General features: G+C 37.9%; 2 protein-coding genes across 3 annotated transcripts in view; one reads left to right on the top strand and one right to left on the bottom strand.

Moving 5' to 3' along the window:
- Window positions 1-11,443, top strand: part of CCDC152 (coiled-coil domain containing 152) — a 26,806-nt gene extending 15,363 nt beyond the window's left edge. Inside the window, exons 4-8 of the mRNA XM_045999422.1 lie at window positions 2,351-2,415; window positions 5,302-5,404; window positions 7,288-7,415; window positions 9,703-9,786; window positions 10,585-11,443. Coding sequence (XP_045855378.1) covers window positions 2,351-2,415; window positions 5,302-5,404; window positions 7,288-7,415; window positions 9,703-9,786; window positions 10,585-10,737 — 533 coding nt within the window. The 3' untranslated portion in view covers window positions 10,738-11,443. The remainder of the gene's footprint in view (window positions 1-2,350; window positions 2,416-5,301; window positions 5,405-7,287; window positions 7,416-9,702; window positions 9,787-10,584) is intronic.
- Window positions 10,848-23,522, bottom strand: LOC123938237 (selenoprotein P). 2 transcript variants are annotated; one of them, XM_045999420.1, is made up of 5 exons: window positions 23,435-23,522; window positions 19,880-20,095; window positions 18,912-19,124; window positions 17,202-17,319; window positions 10,848-12,310 (listed from the first exon to the last, which is right to left on the bottom strand). In XM_045999420.1, exons 2-5 carry the CDS (start codon window positions 20,080-20,082, stop codon window positions 11,684-11,686), a joined length of 1,161 nt encoding a protein of 386 aa, XP_045855376.1. In that variant the 5' UTR covers window positions 20,083-20,095; window positions 23,435-23,522; the 3' UTR covers window positions 10,848-11,683. The 2 variants fall into 2 exon arrangements, with proteins under 2 accessions (XP_045855376.1, XP_045855377.1); XM_045999421.1 differs by having other exon boundaries at window positions 11,675-12,310.

Raw genomic sequence — 23,522 nt, 5'->3', positions numbered from 1 at the left:
CTTCAACATCCTATGTCAGGAGAGGGTATTTGGTTATATATAAAAAGATGTCCACTATGGTAGGTCTGAAACAGTAGGGCAAATTAAAGATGCATAACCATATTTTAGTATATTTCATTTTTTAATTTAAGTTTTACATGAATAGACATTAAGTAAATATAACTATGCTCTCAGTAATGTTGCTGTAGGATAAAACTCTCCTCCCTTTTTAGCTTAGATATCTAGCTTAGAATATCACTTATCATCTCCTTTGAGAGTGGTTTTATTTCCCTTACCCATTCTGTAATACCAATTAGACTAATCCTCAAATATGGATCAATCCAATCATACATTACAGACCCATATTAATTATAAACCTCAGTTTCAATTATACCCTTCATTTATCCTGGCTTTTCAAACTTTTCACTCTTCAAACCCCCAACTTTAAATCTGTTTCTCTTTCAACTTATTTTACTTTCTATTTCACAGAAAAAAAAAAATGAAAGCTTTCAGACATAAACTACCTCATCCTTTTTTAATAGACTTTTATCTATTTGAGAGAGAACATGAGCTGGGGGAGGAACAATGGGAAAAGCAGACTCCCTACTGAGCAGGGAGCCCAGATGATTCCCGAGCCATCCAGGGATTCCAGGATCATGACCTGAGCTAAACACAGCTGCTTAATTACTGAGCCACTCAAACACCCCATAAACTACCTCATTCTTATCATCTACTACCTCTTCTTCCCACCACACCCTTCCCAAATATATACATATTCTTATTATTTTCCTTCTTCACTTTAAAAACAAACAAACAAACAAACAAACAAAAACCAAAACAAACAAACAAACAAAAAATCCTTCCTATCCAAAGTTAATTCTTCCACTTAACTCTTGTCTCTCTTCTGGGATATTGTATCTTCAATTGTCCCCTCTTCTCTGTTTTTCATTTCTCTCTTCCTGCTGTCCATCCCTCTCAGCATTTAAACAACTCAGATCTCTCCCATCTCTTAAACAGAAAACAATGTGTCCCTTGACTTTAGATTTATTCCTTCCGATTGCCCTCACTCTTTCCTTTTACAGTCAAACCTCAAAGGAATGGTCTGTACTCATTATCCCTTTCCTCATCTTCACGTGGTCTTCAACTTACAACAGTTGGGCATTTCCCCAAAGTTTTCAGATTCTAAGTGCTTTCATTTGATCTTTTTATTGCATTTTTTGCCACTGATTATGACCCCTCTAACCTCTCCTTTTTTATCACCGCTCTCTCCTGCATCTCTGGACGCTTTTCAGTCTCCTTTACAGGATACTCTGCTTTGGCCTCTTCTGAATGTTTCTCAGCCTACCAGAAATATTCCCTGGATATCTCAAGCAATCAAATTCATCATGGTAAAGATCGACACTCATCATTTCACTCCTAAAAGTCTTCCTCCTTTAATTTTTCCCAAACTGATGAACATTTTTCAATTACCCAAACAAATTACCCAACCTACAAAGCAAAGGTTCCTGCCCCCTGCTTTTTTTTTTTTTTTTTTTTTTTTTTTTTTTGCCTCTGCTATTCAGGCAGTCACTAAGTCTCTTGTAATCTTACCACCTTACTATCTAAATTATCTTCATTATCATTTTGTGTCGTACTGTCACTGACCTAATTTGGGCTCCTGTTATTTCTTGCTTGATCTATTTTTACTAATACCCATTTCTCTAGGGTCAGAACCCTCCCATTCATCCTTTGCACTGCCAGATAAATTTTTTAACCTGTAACTAATCATTTCACTTTGCTGTTAAAAATCCTTAGACTCCATAACCTATAAAATGAAATTTAAACTTATTTATACAGAATATGCCCACCTTCTGTTAGGATATGGCTTCACCCTATTTTAGTACGTCCTCCTCACGGTCTACACTCCAACAATACTCTACTTGAATTGTAATTTTCCCAAACATGCTATACTCACTCAAATCCAAGGTCTGTGCAGTTTTCTGTATGTGAAATGCCTCCCTTCAGCATGGAGTAACCCTTCTCATTTAAGTCTCATTGCCAGTGGTTCCTCTTCTGTAAATCCTTTCCTGACCTCAAGCTGATTGATACTTAGTAGGCTCTCATGGTATTTCAGACACACTGCCCTTACAGAGCAAGTATCATAGCATATTGTAACACTTCCACATCTGTTTTACCATTAGGCTCTTCTTTGAAGAGCTATCATTTTGTTTGTTTTAACATTCCCAGTGCAATGCACAGACCCCCCTGTGTAGTAGAGGCTGTATGAATGTACTGCATGCATTCATGAATGGAAACTTGAAATGTTAAATATTTTCCCATATTAATTAAAAAGTACTATGTACTAGGATGCTGTCTGATGATTTTTACACAGGTGAAAATGAACAACTGAAAAGAAGTGCTGAGCTTATGAAAGAAAATTTAAAATCTCATGAACAGGTGAGTTTATATACTTTTATATTCAATCAAATTGCTGTACAGCATTTGTCTTCTCAAATTAGAGAAAAAGGGGGGTTGTTCTCATTAATGAGGACAGTCAAAATTTGGAAAGGAAATAAATATGTGTTTATGTATGCCAGAATTTTTAACAAATAAAAATCTTTAAAGAAATAATAATTTGAAGGACTCAACTCTCTTTGAGGCTATAATACACTAATATATCACTTGCATTTTTTTTCTTTCCACCAAAAGCAATGTAACTGTTTTGTTACATATTTACATATTTTTAATTATGTTAATAGAATTTTTACTCTAGAGTATACTCTGTTTTTTCAAAGATTTTATTTTTAAGTAATCTCTATACCCAAAATGGGCTCGAACCCACAACCCTAAGATCAAGAGTCACACATTCCACTGACTGAGCCAGACAGGCACCCCTAGAGTGTACTCTATTAAATAACACTTTAAATTTTTTTATTATAAAATAAATGAGTCTTTAATCTTTTTGACTTGGAGTAATCTGTTGTACTTTTATTGCATCATCCAAATGAAAGGAGGATTTTATGTGGATCACCAATTATTTATCTCCCAAAGGCTACCATACCCTCTGCTACTTTTTCTTTTTTTTTCCCCCATAGGAACAGCATATGACAGCAGTATAAAACAGATAACACAGTGCCTAGAACATAAAAAGTGCTCAGTAAATGTCATTTCCCACTGCCCTTTGGGAGGCTTATTATTTTTTTTTCACCTCCCAAGAGCCAATATGTCAAACTCTGGTAGACCTAAGGTTTCCAAAACTCAAACTGGATCTTTATCAAGCTTAGAACTTCAACTTGAAGGATCATTTCCAAATTCAATCTGGTCCCTCACTTGAGATAATTTAAATATCTCTGGAATATATCCCACCCTTTATTTTTCTTTTCCTTTATCCCTTTCTTTTCCTCTTTCCTATTCTTTCCATATTTGCTTCTAAAGCTCAACTATATGTATAAAAGTTAGGGTATAATTGGGGCAGAGAGAAGGGGGAGAAATCGCTGCCTTCTTTCTCTTCTAAGATGTTAAACCGTAGAATATTGCTTTGCCTAGGATACTTTAGGGGTTTTCAAAGGGGCAGAAATTAAAGAGAAAATACCATAATCCAAGATTCAGAAGTTCTTAATTAGCAGCTGTTCAAAGCAAACTAAGGATGACCTCAACCCAATGAGAAGTCTCTAGCACAAAATATCCAGGCACATCCAAAACATGGAGAACCACTCTCTAGAAAAACACTCAGGAGGTACTGAATGACCTTATTTATGAGACTGGAAGAGGTTTTGTAACTTGCATACAGAGGATCCTTAGATTTTATAAAAACAAAAACACAACATGGGGTTTTCCCTTGTAATTTGAAGTTCCCAGAAGGTGAATGAAAAGAAGGCAACCAAGAATAACTTATTGGGACTTGGTCCCCTTAGAAAGAGAAAAGAACAGATTCCTCAGAGCTGACACAGGCTAAAGCTGGGGAGAAGATCCTAGCGAGGTAGAGCCAGGCCCGAGCCCACCAATTAAACTAGCCTTTTTGCCTGGAGGCTGGAGTGCCTCCAGGTTGCCCATGTAGAAATCTAGATACATGCATGTGAAAGGTGCCAGTTTATGAGATTCACCCCTATAGTCGCTTGCCAAGCTTTAATCACTGCCAATGGTTAGATCGGTTTGGCTAGTCCTGTAAGTTGCCCGGCAGGTTAAGTAGCACATGCAGGTATCCACACTATCTCCCCTTGAACTTCTATAATCTTGGCACGCGTACCTCCATGTTTAATTACAGACATCTAGCCTCAATACTGCTGAATATCTGTTGCAAGTTGTGAACACTCGGAGAAGAATGCTCGGTGGTATGCACGCATGCATATGTGTGTCTAACTTTCATACAACTTCAGAAAGTTAATGGATTGCCAAAGCCCATTTTCTGGGTCTAGACCAGGAAATTCTGACTCCAGTAATTCTTGTCAGCACTCTTACTCATTCAACAAATACTACCCAGAGATACACACTGGGAGCTGGGGTTACAGTGGTGAGTAAAACCAAGTCCCTGCTATTACGATGTTTAGTTTAGAAGCTTTTCTTGAACCTTGTGCCTTCACTGATGGACCTTTCTCAGTATCTATTCTACTTTTATTCTTGCTGCTTTCCTTTTTCCTGCCTACATCTTGGGCCCAAGAGTGGTTTCTTTATGTAGAAATATCCCTCTGGAAAAATTGGAAATTTTATCTTGGGTGGCTTTCTCTGCCAGCACATCTCCAAATGCCCCTTAGCACAATAATCACTTCCATGCTTCAGCAACCAAAGAAACCAGTCTCAGGCACCTGGTGAGAACTTCTCCGCTCCCAAATTCCTCCTTCTCTAGCCTCCTCCTCATAAAGCTAACCCTTACCGTGGGTCGTACCTAACCTCCTTCTGGGAATTAGGGATGTATATATAATTTTCAGAAATAGGCCACATTCAAAGGATCCATCTTATATTACATTAAGCTTGCCAGCTATCGAATAGAACCAAATATCGTCTCTAAAGTATAGCTTTAATGGACATATTTTAATGCTATCAGGCATTTATTCATTAACAATTAGAAAAATATTTTGAGCATCTATGATATGTTAAACACTGGTGATGAGTATTCAGGAAGCAAAGATAAGAAGACGTTGTCTCTAGATGGTTTCTATCTCCTTGGACCAGAAATTGATCCTTCTCAAAGATGCTTGTTCAGGGCATAAGCAATAGCTTTTTCCCTCTAGATATGATTACATATTAAAAATTAACATGAACTTTTAGAATTTCACCTTTCTAATTAATGGAAGGTTGTGTACACATATTTAATTGAAGAATGAATATATATATTTTAATCTTTAGGAATATAAGAATAATATTGCCAAACTTATGAGTGAAATGAAAATCAAAGAGGAGGGATACAAGATAGAAATAAGGAAACTTCATCAGGATATGCAGGAAAAAAGTAAGTTATTTTTAACTTACTGAATTCTAAGACATCACAAAATAATTTAAATGCATGTATAAACTTTTTTCAGTAATTGCCAGTATTCTTGAATGAACATTGCCTTGATGCATTTTAAGTTTCGTACCTTTCTGTATATTTATGTGATATAAATTACAACATTTCTAAACTGGATTTATATTTTTCCACTTGCCATTACTTAATATGAAACAGTTAATGCCCTTATAAGATTACAGTGAAATGTATAATTAATAGCTTTGGCATTTAGTCTGCATATGGAATATTATTTCAGTAATGAAATTTTCTTCCCTCACTAAAGCAGGTCTCATGAACTTACGTTGAGCATTAACTGGTTTCATGAAAGGAATAAAAACTTTTCTTAGTATGGGCTCATACTTATATAAAATATATGCAAAAGTTTACTGGAAACGCACAAGTCAGAATATAAACCTACATCTACAAAATGTTAGAAGAAAGCATAGAAGATAATCTTTGTGAACTTGAGTTATCCACAACTTCTTGGAAAGAATTAAAATGCACAAACAATGGAGGGAAAAAATCTTTTTTTTTTTTTATTAAGGAAAAAATTCTAAATTGAACTTTATCAAACTTACTAACTCTGTCCTTCAACACTCTTTTAAGTACAGGCCCTGATCCCAAAAGACTGAATATGGCTCAGAAGCATTGGGGAAGATGGGGAAAAAAAAATCTCTCAAAAGAGGGGTGCCTGGGTGGTTCAGTGGGTTGAGCCTCTGCATTCAGCTCAGATCATGATCTCAGGGTCCTGGGATCAACCCCTGCAACGGGCTCTCTGCTCAGTGGGGGGCCTGCTTTCCCCCCTCTCTCTGCCTCACTCTCTGCCTGCTTGTGATCTCTGTCTGTCAAATAAAGAAATAATCTTAAAAAAACAAAAAAAAAGCTCTCAGCAGAGAAAAAAATAAAAGCCAATACATATAGAAGGGGAGATGTAGGACATTCTGGGGGAATAATAATCCATCTCCTACCTTTTCTTGGTGCCCCATGGAAAGGTTAGCAAGTAAAAAGCCAAAAACTGTGACTAAGGCTGGATTCTTTGACCACTTGAAATGTAGGATAAAAAATGGAAGTGATTAAAGGTTTTTGAGAAGGTGATGGCCAAACTTAGAGGTATGCTTTAGGTAGACTAACCTGGCAACAGTGTATAGGGTGTAGGGACATGTGATTGAGAGCCTGCACACAGAGTCCAAGTGAAGAAAAACAAGGCTTGAAACTAAGTAAGTAGTCATTGGTCCTGGATGGAGAGCCCTTCTTGGTGGGGCTTGTGGATGGATTGACTCTTTTCTCCCTAAAGTTGGAAATTTCCTTGAGGCTCCCATCCTAAATGACATGGTACCAATAATCGGAATAGGAAAGTTGAGAGAAGAGGACATTTGGTGGAGCATAGAGATGTGGTGTGAATATGACAGATACCCAATCATGTGGAATAGAGTTTAGTGGGGGTTTGATGGAGCTCTAAAATCACCCGGTAATTTGGAGCCCTCTGTATCTAGGAACCCAGGCTTTGTGTCCCTCTTTAACTAAGTCTCCTATTCTTTATTATATATAAAATATTTATGTATATTGTGTATATATATATGCCTATATATATATATAAAACGTATGTAATTGTTGTTTAAGAACACAAACCAGTTAACTTGTGAAGTGCTTTTGAACAAATAATCTTTGTGTTTCAAGCAATTTGCAGGGGCTTATCAAAAAGATATAAAAGCTTACCTGCATATAAATTCTTTCTAAAACATATGTTTTCATTAATCTAGTTTCTTGTGGATTGTTTAAAATGCTAAAGAAATACAAATTTATAAGATTTTTGAATTGTTAAAATGAATTAATTTTATTTTGTCCAGTTGAGTCAAATGAACAAAAGCATAAAGAACTGATAGGGAAAAAGGAGCTAGAAATTTCAGAGTTAAATGCAAAGTTGAGAACTCAAGAAAAGGAGAAACAAAGTGAAATTATCAAATTACAGTTAGAGGTAAGTGTGCAAGAGTTTGCTCAATGTGAAGATGCATCCCTTAGTCTACATAGGACTTTTTTTTTTTTTCATCGCAGTAAGATAAATTTCAGAAGATAAAACTCTGACACACACACCCACACACACACTGGCTCACTCTCCATCACATGCAGTTCTCAAACATCCGACACAGCTAGCTACCTTGCCCTTGGGCACTTGGCCTGAAGGTGGGACTCTTCAGTCCTTGAAAAGGTCCTGGTTTCCACAAAGAATACTGTTTCCTCTGGGACAGGAGACCTGCAACTCAGCATTTCCCACACTGTGTAGCTGAGTCTAGGCAAGCATCATAGGACCACCATTCATTGGTGGAGCGATTCGCTCCAGTGGTGGAGCGATTCGCTCCAGTGGTGGAGCGAATGTTTCTAATCCTTAACATTTTCCCCTCTTCAGCAGAAACTGTGGAATGTTTGTAAACCACTTAGAAATTCCTTCAGCTTTATTAAAAAGAGACAAGTTGGGGCACCTCGGTGGCTCAGTCTAGGTGTCTGCCTTTGGCTCAGGTCTTCATTCCAGGGATTGAGCCCCACATTGGGCTCCCTGCTCAACAGGAAGCCTGCTTCTCCCTCTCCCACTCCCCCTGCTTCTCCCTCTCCTACTCACCCTGCTTGTGTTCCCTCTCTCACTCTGTCTCTGTCACATAAATAAAATCTTTTTAAAAAGGGAGAGACAAAAGTTGCTCTCTAATAAACGTGTGGAAAATACTTACCATACGGGCAGACAAACCAGATTTTTTTTTTATTTAAAGGGACTTCAAATAAGGCATCTCAAAGGCTACAGTTCCAGTGCCAAGGTCTAACTAAAGCCCTTTCAGGAGGTTGTTTAACCAGATGTCAGAATCTCTAAGACATGGACGTTTTGAGAATGTATTCTTTAAAAATTTTTTCTAGATCCTACCCATCTCCACGTCCATCATTCTTCCATTGCTTTTCCCCAGCCAGACTCCCACGTTACCTTATGTTGTCGGAATTCACCAGCTTAGTCGGCTTACTAGTCATGTTAATGAAAGCTTGGAATCTCGGGGTGGTTGGTAAGGTACAGCGGTGAAATCCATATACTCTTTGTGCAGCGGGGGTCTGATGACTTGAGAGGCATTTTTCTGCTGCCACTTTCTCTGGTCAAGCGAGCCCATTACCCTCAGAGAGGAAGGGCTGGATAGCCAACTGAGATACAGTAGGCCATGTTTCAAGATTTACCGTCAACTTCTAACCCATTTCCTGAAATGTGCATTCTCTTTGACATCTGTGCCCTGTCACTAGTCTAGCCCAAGTCTGTTGTTTACACTGAAATACAGAACTTTTTGTCATTCACCTTCATCATAGCTATCCATTTACCTCCCTAAACCAGAACACAATCTCACTGAGTTTGTTTTTCGACCACGAAGTGGCTACACTGAACTCAACGTGAAGGGAAGAATTACAAGGGAAGGCTTTGTGGAATACCTGGCCAGCTCAGTCAGTTAAGAATCTGCCTTCAGCTCAGGTCATGATCCCAGGTCCTGGGATCAAATCCTGCAATGGGCTCCCTGCTCAGTAGGGAGCTCCTTTTCCCTCTGCCTGCCATTTGCCACTGGATTTTTGCTCTCACATGCTCTCTTGCTCTCGCTCTCTCTCTCTCTCTGACAAATTAAGTAAAATCTTAAAAAAAAAAAAAAAGGTGGGGGGAGATTTTGCAAAAAAATATGACCTATAAGAATGACTTATGAGAATTTTTAAACCTGACTCAATTTAATGTCAAACCAGTAAGAGTTCAAACTAAAATTATATCCAAATTCTACTACTCAGCCTCAAAGATTTTACAGAAGGGTAATATGAGTTTTTAATCCCACAACTGTTGACTACAGTATTTTTTCTAAAGGACATTCATGGTAACATGAAAACATTTTTATCCATCTTTCTGTTAGCCAGATTCCTAATCCTGGTTATCTAGATTCCTACCTAATGTCTTAACGAAAAGATTATGCTGACTCTATCCCAGAATCTCTAAGGTACTGCTCAGGCATTTGGTACTTTTAAAAAGCTTTCCAGGTAATTTAACACACAGCAAGGTTAATCTTGTTAGGGTGTTCTTTGCTCTTTCTTAAAAATTGTTTCTTTAAAGGAAGACTTCTCTATCTTGTGTTATACAGAGAATATACTTAAATCACAGATTATGTTAAAAATATAATGAATTATGCTTATATTTATAGAAGTCATTGTTTTAGTTGTTTAGCTAGAATGTTCTCAATAATTTCTTTTTAAACTTGATTCAGTTTGATGCCAAACTAGCAAGAGTTCAAACTAAATCAAAATCATATCCAGATTCTACTGTTTTGCCACAGAGTATCTACAGAAGGGTATGTGAGATTTTCTTCCATAGCTATTTCTTAAGAATACATTCTCTTAGTGTGTTTCTATAAAAGTTATCTAGTATTTACTAGCAATATATTTAAGTTTTTCTTAAAATATATCATACAATCAGGAAGATCTTGGGTTTTGAATAATCTTTAGAAGTCACTTTCAATTTGGGGTGCCTGGGGGGCTCAGTTAAGCATCAGACTATTGGTTTCAACTCAAGTCATGATTTCAGGGTCAGGAGATTGAGCCCTGCATTGGGCCATGTGCTCAGCATAGAAAATGCTTGAGACATTCTCTCTCCCGGCTCCCTTCTCTTGCCCCTCCCCACTGAGTGCTCTCTCTCTGTAAAATAGATAAAACTTTAAAAGTCACCTTTAATTTAAAATTATAAATCTTAGCAGTAAATTAAAACATGACAGAAGTCTTTGACTCTTTGGGCCATCTAAGGAATTCTGTAATATATTCTGAACTAGGGGTAACATACTATTCTGAAATTATTTAGGCACTCAGATAATAGGTTTCTTTTTCAACTCCTCCTTTATGGTTTATAACTTCAAGCTATATAGGGAGAAGGGAATAAACTAGAACAAATGATGCTAATACATATTTTGGTACCCTCATTCCCCTTTTACCCCATAAGCCTCCTAAAGATAAAATTATAAACCTTTCAAAATAAGCTGTCTTTAAAAATACCTACTTAAGCCAGAAATGCAGTTTTTACTGTTTTTTTATTGTTTCTTGTATTTAATCTTCCTATTTCTGAATTGCAGTAACAAATTTCATTCTGCTTTATTTAGAAGCTTCAACATCTTCAAGAAGAAAAAAACAAGGAGATTGCAGTTCTTCATAATACCATTCATGATTTAGAGCAACGTCTCTCCCTTAACAAAGATTCTGAACTTAAACCTACTGGCAGCAAAGGTTCTTACCTTAAGCGTAGACGGTTTTGAGTAGGAGAGTAAATTCATTAGTTGCTACCTAATTTCTTTAAAAGCAGTGAAAATTTACTTCTATCATTAATAGAACATACTGTCCAAATAATAACAAAGAAAAAGGAGAGTTCACACTTTTTAAATTGAGTTTATTTAAACAAATCCACATCTGGCTGATCGTGTACTACATTCTTGCTTAACAGTATTAACCATAAAGGAGTTCAGGTTTATAGGCCTTAGTTTACCTATTGAACCATCATTGACTATGGAAATACTTTCGAAACAATCAAGAGACAGACAACATTCTTTTATCTTTTCCATTACAACTCTCAAGACAGACTATCTCAAATTTAAGAGTATGATATGCTAGATAAAGAAGATAAGATATAGGGGCTTCATTTCATACGTGATAGTGAAAATCAAGACTCTTAGATATACAAAGTGTAAGTAGATATTTAAAATGTAGTCCTAGCAAAATGTTCATGTGTCAGTATTTCTGGAACTTAAAAGACAAATTCACTGAGTTCTTTAAAGGTTTAATCAATTAAAAACATAAGATTAAAAAGACTAAGATAATATTTTTTTGAGAAATAAGTAAAGAAAAAAATGGAAAACATGTCTTTGTTGTTCCTTTTCCATTCTAAATTGCTAACTATCCAACAGAAACCCCTAGGTCATAGTTTATGTCTCTGTTCTCATTAAAGCAAGTAGAATGCTGGAAAAAGAAAAAGAAAAACATATTAACCAAATGCTGCAATCACCTTTATAATAAAATAAAGAAAACATGGTTTGGGTCAAAATTTCTTTGATTTAAATTGTAAAATTTGGAAGCCAATGTAATAGATTTCTCTGTGTTTGTACAAATCCAATTCTTATTTTTGGATCAGTATTAAAGAGATAGCTTATAAAATGCTGGAAATGAAATTGTCCAGATCTACCTGGGGAGTATGTCTTATTTAACTATTTAGTATGAAGGTCATTTTCACATTTTGGCCTTATTTTTTCAGCTTCAATTGCTGCTGGCTTCTGTGGGCTGAAGCTGCTGACTTACTTGTCAGGCAGCTGGAGGCAAACGTCACTGTCAAGATTCAATGACATTCTCCTCTGCCCAAAGTCCCTGTCAGCTGCATAAAGAGGGGAGGGTCTCTTTACATTGTCAGGTGATTGCAGACCCTGTTTTTTCAAATATCAGATGTCGGCAATGTCAGCATCAGCTGCTGGGGGCCAACCCTGAATCTTTAGGCAATGTGCAGAGTAACTGATTTATACAACCCTTTCGTCAGAGCTGCTTTTGTGGGACAGAAAGTTGTAAACCTTCACTTCCCACTGGCAGATCTCAGTTCTCTGGGTGGCCCTGTCTTTGGTGGGTCTTGTGTTTACGGTGCTGATGAAGGCCTTGAGGAGCCGGATACTCAGCCTCATCTGGGGCTTCTGGTCGCCGAGTCTCCGAAAGCTCCTTGTTCCCATGCTGCTGGTGCCCGTGCTTGTGATGGTGACGGTGGTGGTGACGGTGGTGTGGTTGGGGAGCCTCCGTTGTGTTTCCCACAGTAGGCGAAGATACCGTTTCACAGAAGTCTTTAGCTTCCAGGGTCTAGAACAAATTTACAATCACTGATCAACAAATGTAAAGATTTAGCAAGAGTGCACAAAAAATGATTTGCAGAGCTAAAATATGTAACATTCAAGCCAGTTAATTAGGATTGAACTGGCTTTGTTTTTCTAGCATTATATTAATGAGATAAAAATCTGAAATCGGTTTCAACACCTAGACTTATTAATATTTGCTTTCTATCACACCTAATTACAAACTGCTTCTTGTACAAAGTCTGCATTTAATCAAAGATTCCCCAAGCTTCTTACAAGGGAATTAACATTAATGTTTTGCAAATAGGTAAAATACAGCATAAGCCAATTAAAATTCAACAGTTCACCTAAGCTTCTATACTGGTTAAATCAACAGCAGAATTCAAATTTTCCTTATCAAGACCATTTCCCAAATTTTTAAGAATTCTGAAGGAGAGGGGTGCCTGGGTGGCTTCTGCCTTCAGATCAGGTCATGATCTCAGGGTCCTGGGATCTCTGCTCACTTGGGAATCTGCTTCCTCCTCTCTCTCTGCCTACTTGTGATCTCTCTCTCTCTGTCAAATCAAGAAATAAAATCTTAAAAAAAAAAAGAATTCTGAAGAATTAAGAGATAGATAAGGCTTAAAAAGAAAGCAAATGACCTTACTTACATCTGCAGAAGGAAAACTAGATTAACTGGTTAAAAAAACTTAACACTGATTGCAGTAAAGTCAAACAAATATCAAATCTTAGAAGCAGCTGAACTACATGGAAACTTTCACACCTGTGTCAATTTACTATTCTACTCAAATACAGTGCTATATTCTGAAGCAAACTAATTTCTGATAACTCAAAAATGCCAATAAATTCTGCTCGAAATGAGTCATTTTTCATGCCTCAACTTACACCAGGAAATGTTTTGAACTTCACTACTTTTGTTACTATGTCCCTCCTGTCAGGCTGTGGGGGGGCAAGGAGCAAAGCCTGCCAATCTTCCACTGAGCAAGAGATTCCATTCTGCATCAATCTAGTTAATTTGCTGCAAGTCTTTTTATTCTTTTGTTCTTTTGTGTGCCCACAAATCATAGGCTCAAAGCTTACAGATAGAGCGGCGTCATACGAAACTTTTACCTAAAGTGATCTGTAAGCACAGTTAGTGAGTCTTTGGTCTCTCACACTGATCTTCTAAGTGTTCACTGTTTTTGAAAAGTTAAAAATTCCACTGGATTTTTGCATACAACTATTAAATGGTACTTTTGAGAATTCAATGAAAATTTTTAAAGTTTGTATTCAAATTCCAGTTAGTTAACATACAATGTAATATTAGGTTCAGGTGTACAATATAGTGATGCAGCACTTCCATTCAACACCTGGTGCTCATCACAACAGGTGCACGCCTTAATCCCCATCACCTGTTTCACCCATTTCCCCCTCCCATCCCCCCCCCACCCCATGCCCCCAGTAACCATCAGTTTGTTCTCTGTAGTTAAGAGTCTGTTTCTGGTTCTTGGTTTGCCACCCTGCCCCTCTTTTTCCCCCCCAGCTCATTTGTTCATTTCTTTTTTTTTGCTTTGTTTATTTTATTTCTATTTTTTAAATTTCCAAATTTTTACTAATTTCCAGATAGTTAACATTCAGTACAATATTAGTTCCAGGTGCAGAATTTAGTGATTCATCACTTACATGTAACACCTAGTGCTCATCACAAGTGCCTTCCTTAATGCCTATCACTTGTTTAACCCATCCCTCCCTCCCACCTCCCCCCTCCCCTCCAGCAACCCTGAGTTTGTTCTCTATAATTAAGGATCTGTTTCTTGGTTTGCTTCTTTTTTCCCCCCATATTCGTTCTGTTTTTTAAATTCCACATAAGAGTAAAATCATACAGTATTTGTCTTTCTCTGACTATTTCACTTAGCATAATACTCTCTAGCTCTATCCCCACCATTGCAAATGGCAAGATTTCATTCTTTTTCTGGCTGAGTAATATTCCAGTGTGTGTGTTTGTGTGTGTACACACATATATTCCTTATCCATTCATCAATCAATAGACACTTGGGCTGTTTCCATAATTTGGTTATTGTAGATAATGCTGCCATAAACAGAAGGGTACATGTATCCTCTTAAATTAGTATTTTTGTATTCTTTGGGTAAATACCCACTAGTGCAATTCCTGGATCATAGGGTAGCTCTATTTTTTTTTTTAATATTTTATTTTATTTATCAGAGAGAAGGAGAGAGAGCACACAGGCAGGCAGAGGTGGAGAGAGAAGCAGGCTCCCTGCCGAGCAAGGAGACCATGCGGGACTCGATCCCAGGATCCTGGGATCATGACCCGAGCTGAAGGCAGCAGCTTAACCCACTGAGCCACCCAGGCGTCCCGGTAGCTCTATTTTTAACTTTCTGAGGAACCTCCATGTTGTTTTCTTTCTTTCTTTTTTTTTTCCATACTGTTTTCTAGAGTGGCTGCACCAGTTTGCATTCCCACCAACAGCGTAAGAGGGTTCCCCTTTCTCCACATCCTCGCCAACACCTGTTGTTTCTTGTGTTATTGATTTCAGCCTTTCTGAAAGGTGCGAAGTGGTATCTCACTACAGTTTTTGTATTTCCCTGATGATCCATGATGATGAACATCTCTTCATGGGTCTGTTTGCCCTCTTCTATGTCTTCTTTGGAAAAATGTCTAGTCATGTGTTCTGCCCCATTTTTAATTAGATTATTAGGGTTATTTGATGTTGAGTTTTAGAAGTTTTTTTTTGTATATTTTGGATACTAACCCTTTATCAGAGATGTCATTTGCAAGTATCTTCTCCCATTTCATAGGGTGCCTTTTAGTTTTGACTATTTCCTTCACTTTTGAGAATTTAATACTATAAACAATTTGACAAACTTAGTAACAATTTGATAAATGTTTAAAATATACCACATAGTGTTCTAAATGTTCAAAGACTGGTAGCAGCAGTCTAATTTCAAAAAACCAATAACTATATTTTATCGATCCTACAATATATTTTTTCACATTTTAATGTCTTTAAAATCAGTTTACATCCTACTGTTGATAGTGTTACAACATTGCGTCCTACTTTGACAGCGTTTTTTAAAATAGCACATAAAATAATGTGTCATTTAATTGATGGCATCTAGGATACAATGAAATAGGAGAAGTTCAATTTGCTTTGGCATATCAGATATATATGGATATTATTCCTATTTCCAGGTGGCTCATACATTTTAAGCATTTATGGGAACTGTTTCTGCCTTTATTTAAATATAACTGGGTATATTTGTAACTATTAGGCACTTGCAAAAATGCAAAATACTAAAATAATCCCAGAATATGAGGAATCAATGTAGCTAGCATTTATTAAGCACTTAGAAGTCAGACATTGAGTTAATACTTTATGTGCATTATCTCAGTCTCGCCGTCTCTAAAAAGCAGTAGAATAAGCTTCATAGGATTATAATGAAGATTAAAATGTGAAAATTATATAACTAACGTAATTAACCGGTTGTGCTTCATAACAACTAAATTAGTTAATTAAATAGTTCATTAAAAATTGAGGTGGCTTTCTTTACATATGAAAAGATCTAAAAGAATTATTTTTAGGGGTGCCTGGGTGACTCAATAGTTAAGTGTCTGCCTTTAACCTCTGAGCCCAGCGTTGGGCTCTCTGTTCAGTGGGGAGCCTGCTTCTCCCTCTCCTTCTGCCTATCACTTTTCACACTTGTGATCTCTATCAAACAAATAAATAAAATCCTTTTTTAAAAAAGGAATTATCCAACTTTTGTAGCAACATGGAAAGGACTGGAAGAGATTATGCTGAGCGAAATAAGTCAAGCAGAGAGAGTCAAGTATCATATGGTCTCACTTATTTGTGGAGCATAACAAATAACATGGAGGACATGGGGAGATGGAGAGGAGAGGGAGTTGAGGGAAACTGGAAAGGGAGATGAACCATGAGAGACTATGGACTCTGAAAAACAACCAGAGGGTTTTGAAGGGGCGGGGGGGGGGGGGGCGGGGGGAGATTGAGGAACCAGGTGGTGGGTAATAGGGAGGGCACGTACTGCATGGAGCACTGGGTGTGATGCCAAAACAATGAACACTGTTATGCTGTAAATAAACAAATAAACGAATTAAAATATATATATATATATATATAGCATTTGAAATTGAAAAAAAAAAAGGAATTATGTTTAAACCTGAGTTTAAATTTTTCCAATTTTCCCTATTAAGGAAAACTATTTGGAATTATTTTCCTTTTCAACATGGGGGAGGGGTCCTAGTTAGTATGAATTAAAATCAATTCCTTAAGTATCTTTTCATAAACCATATTTAAATAGAGAGCTTCTTATAACAAGGAAGGAATATTCTCATAGTTGTTAGAAGAGAAATATCAGTAATGAGTAGAAAATCTATTCTGTTGTGAAATAAATATGGTGATTCTGGCTACAGAATGGGCAGACAGTGTAAGGGCTTCATGGGAAAGCTGATCCTTGACAAATTAAGTAGCTGTCTGGATCCCAAGTCCATTTCAGGTCATGCCATGAATTAGCTTTGCTATCAGTATGCTCTTATGTGAACACATTCAGGATATTACAATAATGTTATTTTATGTTGGCTGAATTCTTTGAGTACTTTGAACACATGCAATATCATTTGGTGGCATTTGAAATATGTGATCTATGCTTATTTTTGTTTTCAAAACTCCTAGATAAAAGCAGGAATACGGATCTTGAAAAAATGTCTTACAGTACATGTTACATAATAGAAGGAGTGTGTAATTATAGAAATTACTGTTGTCTATTTTTAATATAGCCAACAGAAACATTGATTAGCTAATTGTCTTGAAACAATTTAGATAGCTCCTAAAAGATTTTCTCTTTTCTCCCAGTAAAAATAATTGAGAAAAATAAAGTACCGTGAGAGAGCAGTTTCCACATTTCTCTTCACAGTAAGCAATCTTAATGGCTTCTTCTACATATGGGAAAGTTAGGAAGGAATAAGGCAAACCAAGATGGTATACAAGACGGCCACATCTGAAAAAAAGGACAAACACAGTATCATTACAATAGTTTGTGTATGGTGATCGTATATAAGCAGTTTGGGACATGTATTGTTGGCTTAATGGTCTTATAACAAAGACCCATCCATTCACAACTTCAGTAAATTTCCTTGAATGGGGTCTCAGATGAGCTCCCTGGCACTGAATACCACCTTAGGTCACAGCAAGGATACAGTGAATCTAATAAAAGCATTTCCAAATGTTATAGATAAGCCACCATTAATAATATCAAAACTACATTAAGTTTAGTCACTATGACTTGGTCAAATACAGTTTGGTAAGACACATGAATTCTACCAATGCCCAAACCATTGACTTATTATAAACTGGGCTCTGCAAATCACATGAGGTTTTCATAACTACTATGGCAGCACAAATTCCACACAACAAAAAAATTTACAGCGTAACAAAAAAGATCCTCATTTCTTAGCAAGTAGCCCATTTATTTAAAAAATATATCTCATGCAGGGGTGGCTGGGTGGCTCAGTGGGTTAAGCCTCTGCCTTCAGCTCAGGTCATGATCTCAGGGTCCTCAGATTGAGCCTCACATCGGGTCTCTGCTCGGGGGGTGGGGGGGAGCCTCCTTCCCCCTCTCTCTGCCTGCTGTTCTGCCTACTTGTGATCTCTCTCTCTGTCAAATAAATAGATAAAATCTTTAAAATACATAATACATATATATATATATCTCTCTGATACAACAAAAATTTCAGCATAATGAAAGAAATGGAATTACAATACTTGGTATTCTCAGAAATGGTGGAGTTGAAATGTCCTTCTTGCCCACATTTTACCCAGGATATATAACATTGTGTGTATATCAAAGAACTACACTTTGTAACTATCTAAACTAGAAGTTTGTAGTCCGAAAAGAATACATAATATTAAAAATATTTGGAGTATTATGGTGACTAAAATAACACAATAAAAAAAATATTTAGAGTAAGATAAAGTAAGGCTTAGGCCTAAACAGAGTCTGGCTCACCATTTCTGAGAGTCCAAAGAAAACAGCATCAACTAGTCATGTTGGTCATATCAAATAATGTAAGCATCTAGGTTCCCTCAAAATACAAATGTTTTATTCATTCAAGGGTTCAAAAGAAGATTTATGCAGATTAGACCTAAATGATTAACATACTTTATAGATTTATGCAGATTAGACTTAAATGATTAACATACTTTAAGAGGGACATACCTGAATTTCTAAACTATAAACTATTAATCAGATCAGAGATAATAAGAGGTCTGCAAAGTATAGTTACTCATCTGCAAAATTCTCAGGTTAGAATTGTCCATGATATGCAAATTGTTCCTTCTTTTTCAGAATGCTAATCTTGGGGGGGGTCGGCTGGCGTATAGTCAATTTTCTGTGTTTCCCTATTAGGATGGTGTATTCTTTTGCACAAAAGAAAGTCATTTCAAAAACATTAAAACCAAACATTTTAATGTGTTCACTCTGAGTATCTGGTAATAAAAACAAAAGAAGATGTCTTATTTTAAATCACTCTAAAATTAAATACAAAGCAGGTTATGTTTTAATTTGGTGTGTGTGGTGTGTGTCATACACACCTGTCATATATGAGGAAGTCATCCTTTTTCCCATTTAAGAGTGTCCAGACATCTGTTTGGTTTTCTTCTTGTTGATAAACAGGAATATGCTCTGAAACCTTACTTTTAAGATTCATATATTGTAATTGAGAAGAAAGTCCTTGATGATTAACAACAACATAAGAGATGTTCAAATATCCTTCTTTTTCCAGTTTTACTCGCAGGTCTTCCAATCTGAAATATTTGGGAAAAATGCAAAAAAGGAATAATCTCATTTATTAGTGACTTCTCTCTCCTCACTACTTTTTACATGAAACTCTTTTGCTATGTTTTACTTTTATCTCTTCTTCATATTGTTGTAAAAAACGAAAACTTAAGTTTTTTCAATTATTTATTGAATACTTGTGCTAAGTTAAAACCTCATGCTAAAGACTGCACAAGCAGTAACTCATCTGGTCCTCAAATTAATCTTACAAAGTGTACATTTTTTAATCCATTTGACAGAGAATTCTACCCAATAAATACTTACTGAAGAGCCTAACAAATATATTTGTTATACATATAATTTATATATACATATATGTATTTGTGAGATGACACAGGACATTTGATGGCAAGTCTAGTGTTGATTCTACTCCTGCAAAGCACTCGCATTTGCTTCCTCTATCAAAATAACTAACACATTTGCAGGATTACATTCTAGAACATTTCATTACAGAAGTAATATATATTTAGTAAGACATTATAGACTATGGGTCCATAAAATGAAGAAAATTTTTCTATAATCCCAGGAAAACCACTATAAATGTTCTGGTATATATCCTCCTAGCATACTTTCTTCTAAGATGTTTTAGGCAAACATGTATAGTTTTTCTAAAGATGTGATTTAATGAACACATCTTTTCCATTTCTATGTTTCTTTTATGTATGTATGTACGTGTTCAATAGCTTTCCCCTTGAGAAGTCCTGGAGCTCAGAACGACACTCACCTGGACGCCTGCAGAATGCACAGGTATCAGCTGGCTTGAAGAAGGGCCACCACTGTCACTGAACCACTTGAGTTCAGCATTGGATTCTGATCTCCTACGCTCCACGCTGGAGGTTGCTTACAAAAGGGGCTTTGTCCCTGGCTCTCTGTTCCTCCCCCTGGGAGAAGACAGAGAGCCAGGGCAAGCCCCAGGCTTCTCCACATTGCTGGGGTTGTCCTGTAACAGAGGAAACCTTTCCGTCATCTTCACAGGTGACTTCACAGTCATAACCAGGGATTTCTGTAAATCCAGCCAGGGCCATTCCCATCAGCAGCTAGCCCGGGATTCCATTCCAGTGTGCTCGGGCTCATTATGTTGGGCCTGCCCGCACCAATCTTCCCACCCAGAAGGGGTTAAAAAATCAGCCAGAGGCAGGGGAGAGGTCCAAGCATCTGCACCACCTGGCTTGGCCAGAAACGATAGTAATGCTGTGGAGACCCGCCTCAACAGGCAGCCAACTACTTGTCTAGAAGATAAAAGTTGAGAAAAATTTTGAGACTGTGGCCTCTATAACCAAGTAACATTCTGCAAACAAGATTTTTTGAGATGCAGGGTGCCTGGGTGGCTCAGCCGGTTAAGTGGGTTAAGGGTCTGCCTTTGGCTCAGGTCATGATCCGGGGTCCAAGGATGGAGGCCCGCATCAGCAGAGACTCCGCTTCTCCCTCTGCCCCTCCCCCATCTCGTGTGTGTCTCTCTCTCTCACACACACACACACTCACTCTCTCTCTCTCTCTCTCTCTCTCAAATAAATAAGAGCTTGGAGATGCAAGTTCTGACTGCCGCTTTCTATCCCCTACCAATCTAAGAAAGGAAAAGGGTAAGGGGATTCTGCACAGAAGGGAAAAGAGCCCGCACAGAAAGAGAACCCAGGAAGAAAGGAGGTGGCAGTAAGAGCAATTTGCCACCCCGAAGGTGGCTCAGGTGGGGCCCTTTGCTCCGCAGTTCAAGCATTCTGCATTTCTAAGTCTCCTGGGTATGACTCTTTTGTTCCTCTTACTCTATTTAAAGTCTAGCTCTAGTTAACAATAAAGGGTTTGAATCTTTTCAAGTATAAAACCGCCTCCCAACTTGTTACTACCACATCTGAGGTAATTATGACCAAAGAAAAAACTCTGACCAAGGAGATACACCACAAATCACTGTCCCTCTACCACTCCAAACTCACTGCAATTAAACTCTGCCTATGTATTGGCCACCATGACTTTCAGGAAGTTTCTGTGACTAGATGGCATGCTCTTGGGTAAAATGATGCCCTCCTCTGAGTAGAAAAGTTCAGTATCTGAACAGAAATATCCCCAAACTAAGGCTAACTCTCCCAGCAGTGAGGTACACATAAAACAAGGGATCTGTAGAGACGTAGCAAAAATAGGAACTCATTCAGCAGAGAAGAGCAGAAAAAGAAAAAAATCTACCTAGGAACAGGCTTATCTGATATAAAAGTCCATGGAGAGACAACATTCTAGAACTGGGAGTTTGGCACACTTTCAGGCGCTAATCTGGGATAAGAAAGTAAAAGTACTTTGGGGGACACAGGGGAGGGAAAGAAGGTGGGCAGCTAATGATCTGTTACCCAGAGTGAGCCCAGAATTAAGATGCGTATAGCAAGACTAGAACCAGATTGAGTGGGGCTCTGGTGCACTGGTAGGTGTGGACAGAATTTTTAAAAACCTGACTATCTGGGGCGCCTGGGTGGCTCAGTAGGTTAAGCCTCTGCCTTCAGCTCAGATCATGATCTCAGGGTCCTGGGATCCAGCCCCGCATCAGGCTCTCTCCTCAGCAGGAAGCCTGCTTCCCACTCTCTCTCTCTGCCTGCCTCTCTGCCTACTTGTGGTCTCTGTCTCTTTGTCAAATAAATAAATAAAAATCTTTAAAAAAACAAAAACAAAACCCTATCTTTCACGTCATTTAACAGCACAAAATTCCTACCTGTATAGGATATCTTGATAAGAGCCTAACTAAAAGGGAAATTAAATGATTTACTAAGTCCATCCCAACTATTCTAATATTTTTAAGATTCTACTATTTAAAAATAGAGGCCGCATCTGGACTAAATCTAGGAGATTTCTTCAAGATGTTATTTCTACTGATGGCACAATTGCCCTATGATAGCCACCACTCATTGAGCATTTACCGAACTGGACAGGGTGGTGCTAAGCACCTCCCCATAGCCTGCCAGTTGATCCTTACCACTGCGGGACCATCACCCCCGCCTTCTGCAACTCCGGAAACCACAACTGAGAGCGAGTTCAGCTTCTGGCCCAAGTCCACACAGGTGTGCGTCACAAAAGAGACTGGATTCAAACCAGTTCTGCTAAATCCATTAACAGCTATAGAAGCCAGGGTTTTACTGGTTTATGCCTGAGCAAGGCAAAGAGAACATCAAAGTATTTCCAGTTGTTTTGTTTCTTACTAGAATGGAGGACGAGCCCCTACTTTCTAGAACATAATTTCAGCAGCTATAGAATCTTCAGCATAAATTCGCCACTTGGTGAATTCATCACTTCACCATATACGTATCCTCTCAAGAGGCTAAATAGTAAAGATAAATGAAAAGACTTTCCCTTATTTGCCTCATTTAGTTTTTTGATGAAAAAAGACATAAAGCCATTGGCCGAGGGAAGTGGCTTACACAGTTCACACAAACTTTTTCTATTGTATAATCAAAAGGCTGCCCAACTTTATTTTCTTAAGATCATTTCTGCATAATAAACATTTGATTATCACAGCTATCAGATAGCTATGTTAAAATAATGAAGATAACTCTGCTGAAAATACTGGAAACTATTTAAAGTAACTGTCAATTTCACTAATCCCACCACTTTTCAATCACCAAACAAGATTTTTTTACCACATGCAGACTTACGCCTGTTTTAAATTCCCCCACTGAAAGGCAAAATATGCAGAAACTTTTTCCCTGAACTCCGGGTTGGCCTCTGAGGGCCATTCCTTGTTCACCTGAAAGTACCCGCTCACCTTGTACACTGCAAAACCCTGCATTTCATCAAGGACAACCTCTTCCACACAGTAAACACACCCTGCTCCCCCCCACCCCCCCACAGCAGGTCTTGTGTTGTCCTGTGTGGTGTTTTCCGCAACCTCTCACAGTACCCCTGGGCATTTCCACAGCCCTGCAGAACGGCCACACCTGTCTTGATTCCCTCAAACCCAGCGTCTGGTTGTTCCTGAGATTCTCACTCTGCATTTCCCTGGGAGATAGTCAAGCTTGAACACGCAATATCGCCTACAAAACAACACAACTCTTTGCAGAGTCACCCCCGTCTAGCAGGCAGGGCAGAAATCTGCAAGGACTGCCTTGTCCCCCAGGCAGAGCCTCACCTACCCCACCCAATTCCAGACTCTTTTCTTCTCTTTTTTTGTATTCTTTTTATTTCATTTACCCATGTCCCTTTTTAAAACTCTATCCTAAGGACGGAAACATTTTATCAGGCTCAAAATCAAATTATTTACCAAACTCTTAAAGAATCAAATATTGGCAAACAGAAAGTTGCAACTTACACAACCCCTTCCAACCAGCCTGCTTCCTCTCTCTCTCTGCTCAGCCCTGCAGCTCCTCCAAGCCACAGCCAGAGCCCTGGTATTTATA

Source organism: Meles meles, chromosome 3 (genome assembly GCF_922984935.1).
Source record: "Meles meles chromosome 3, mMelMel3.1 paternal haplotype, whole genome shotgun sequence".
Classification (NCBI taxonomy): Eukaryota; Metazoa; Chordata; class Mammalia; order Carnivora; family Mustelidae; genus Meles; species Meles meles.
Note: the sequence above shows the minus strand (reverse complement) of the source record. Positions and strands in the feature narration are given on the sequence as shown.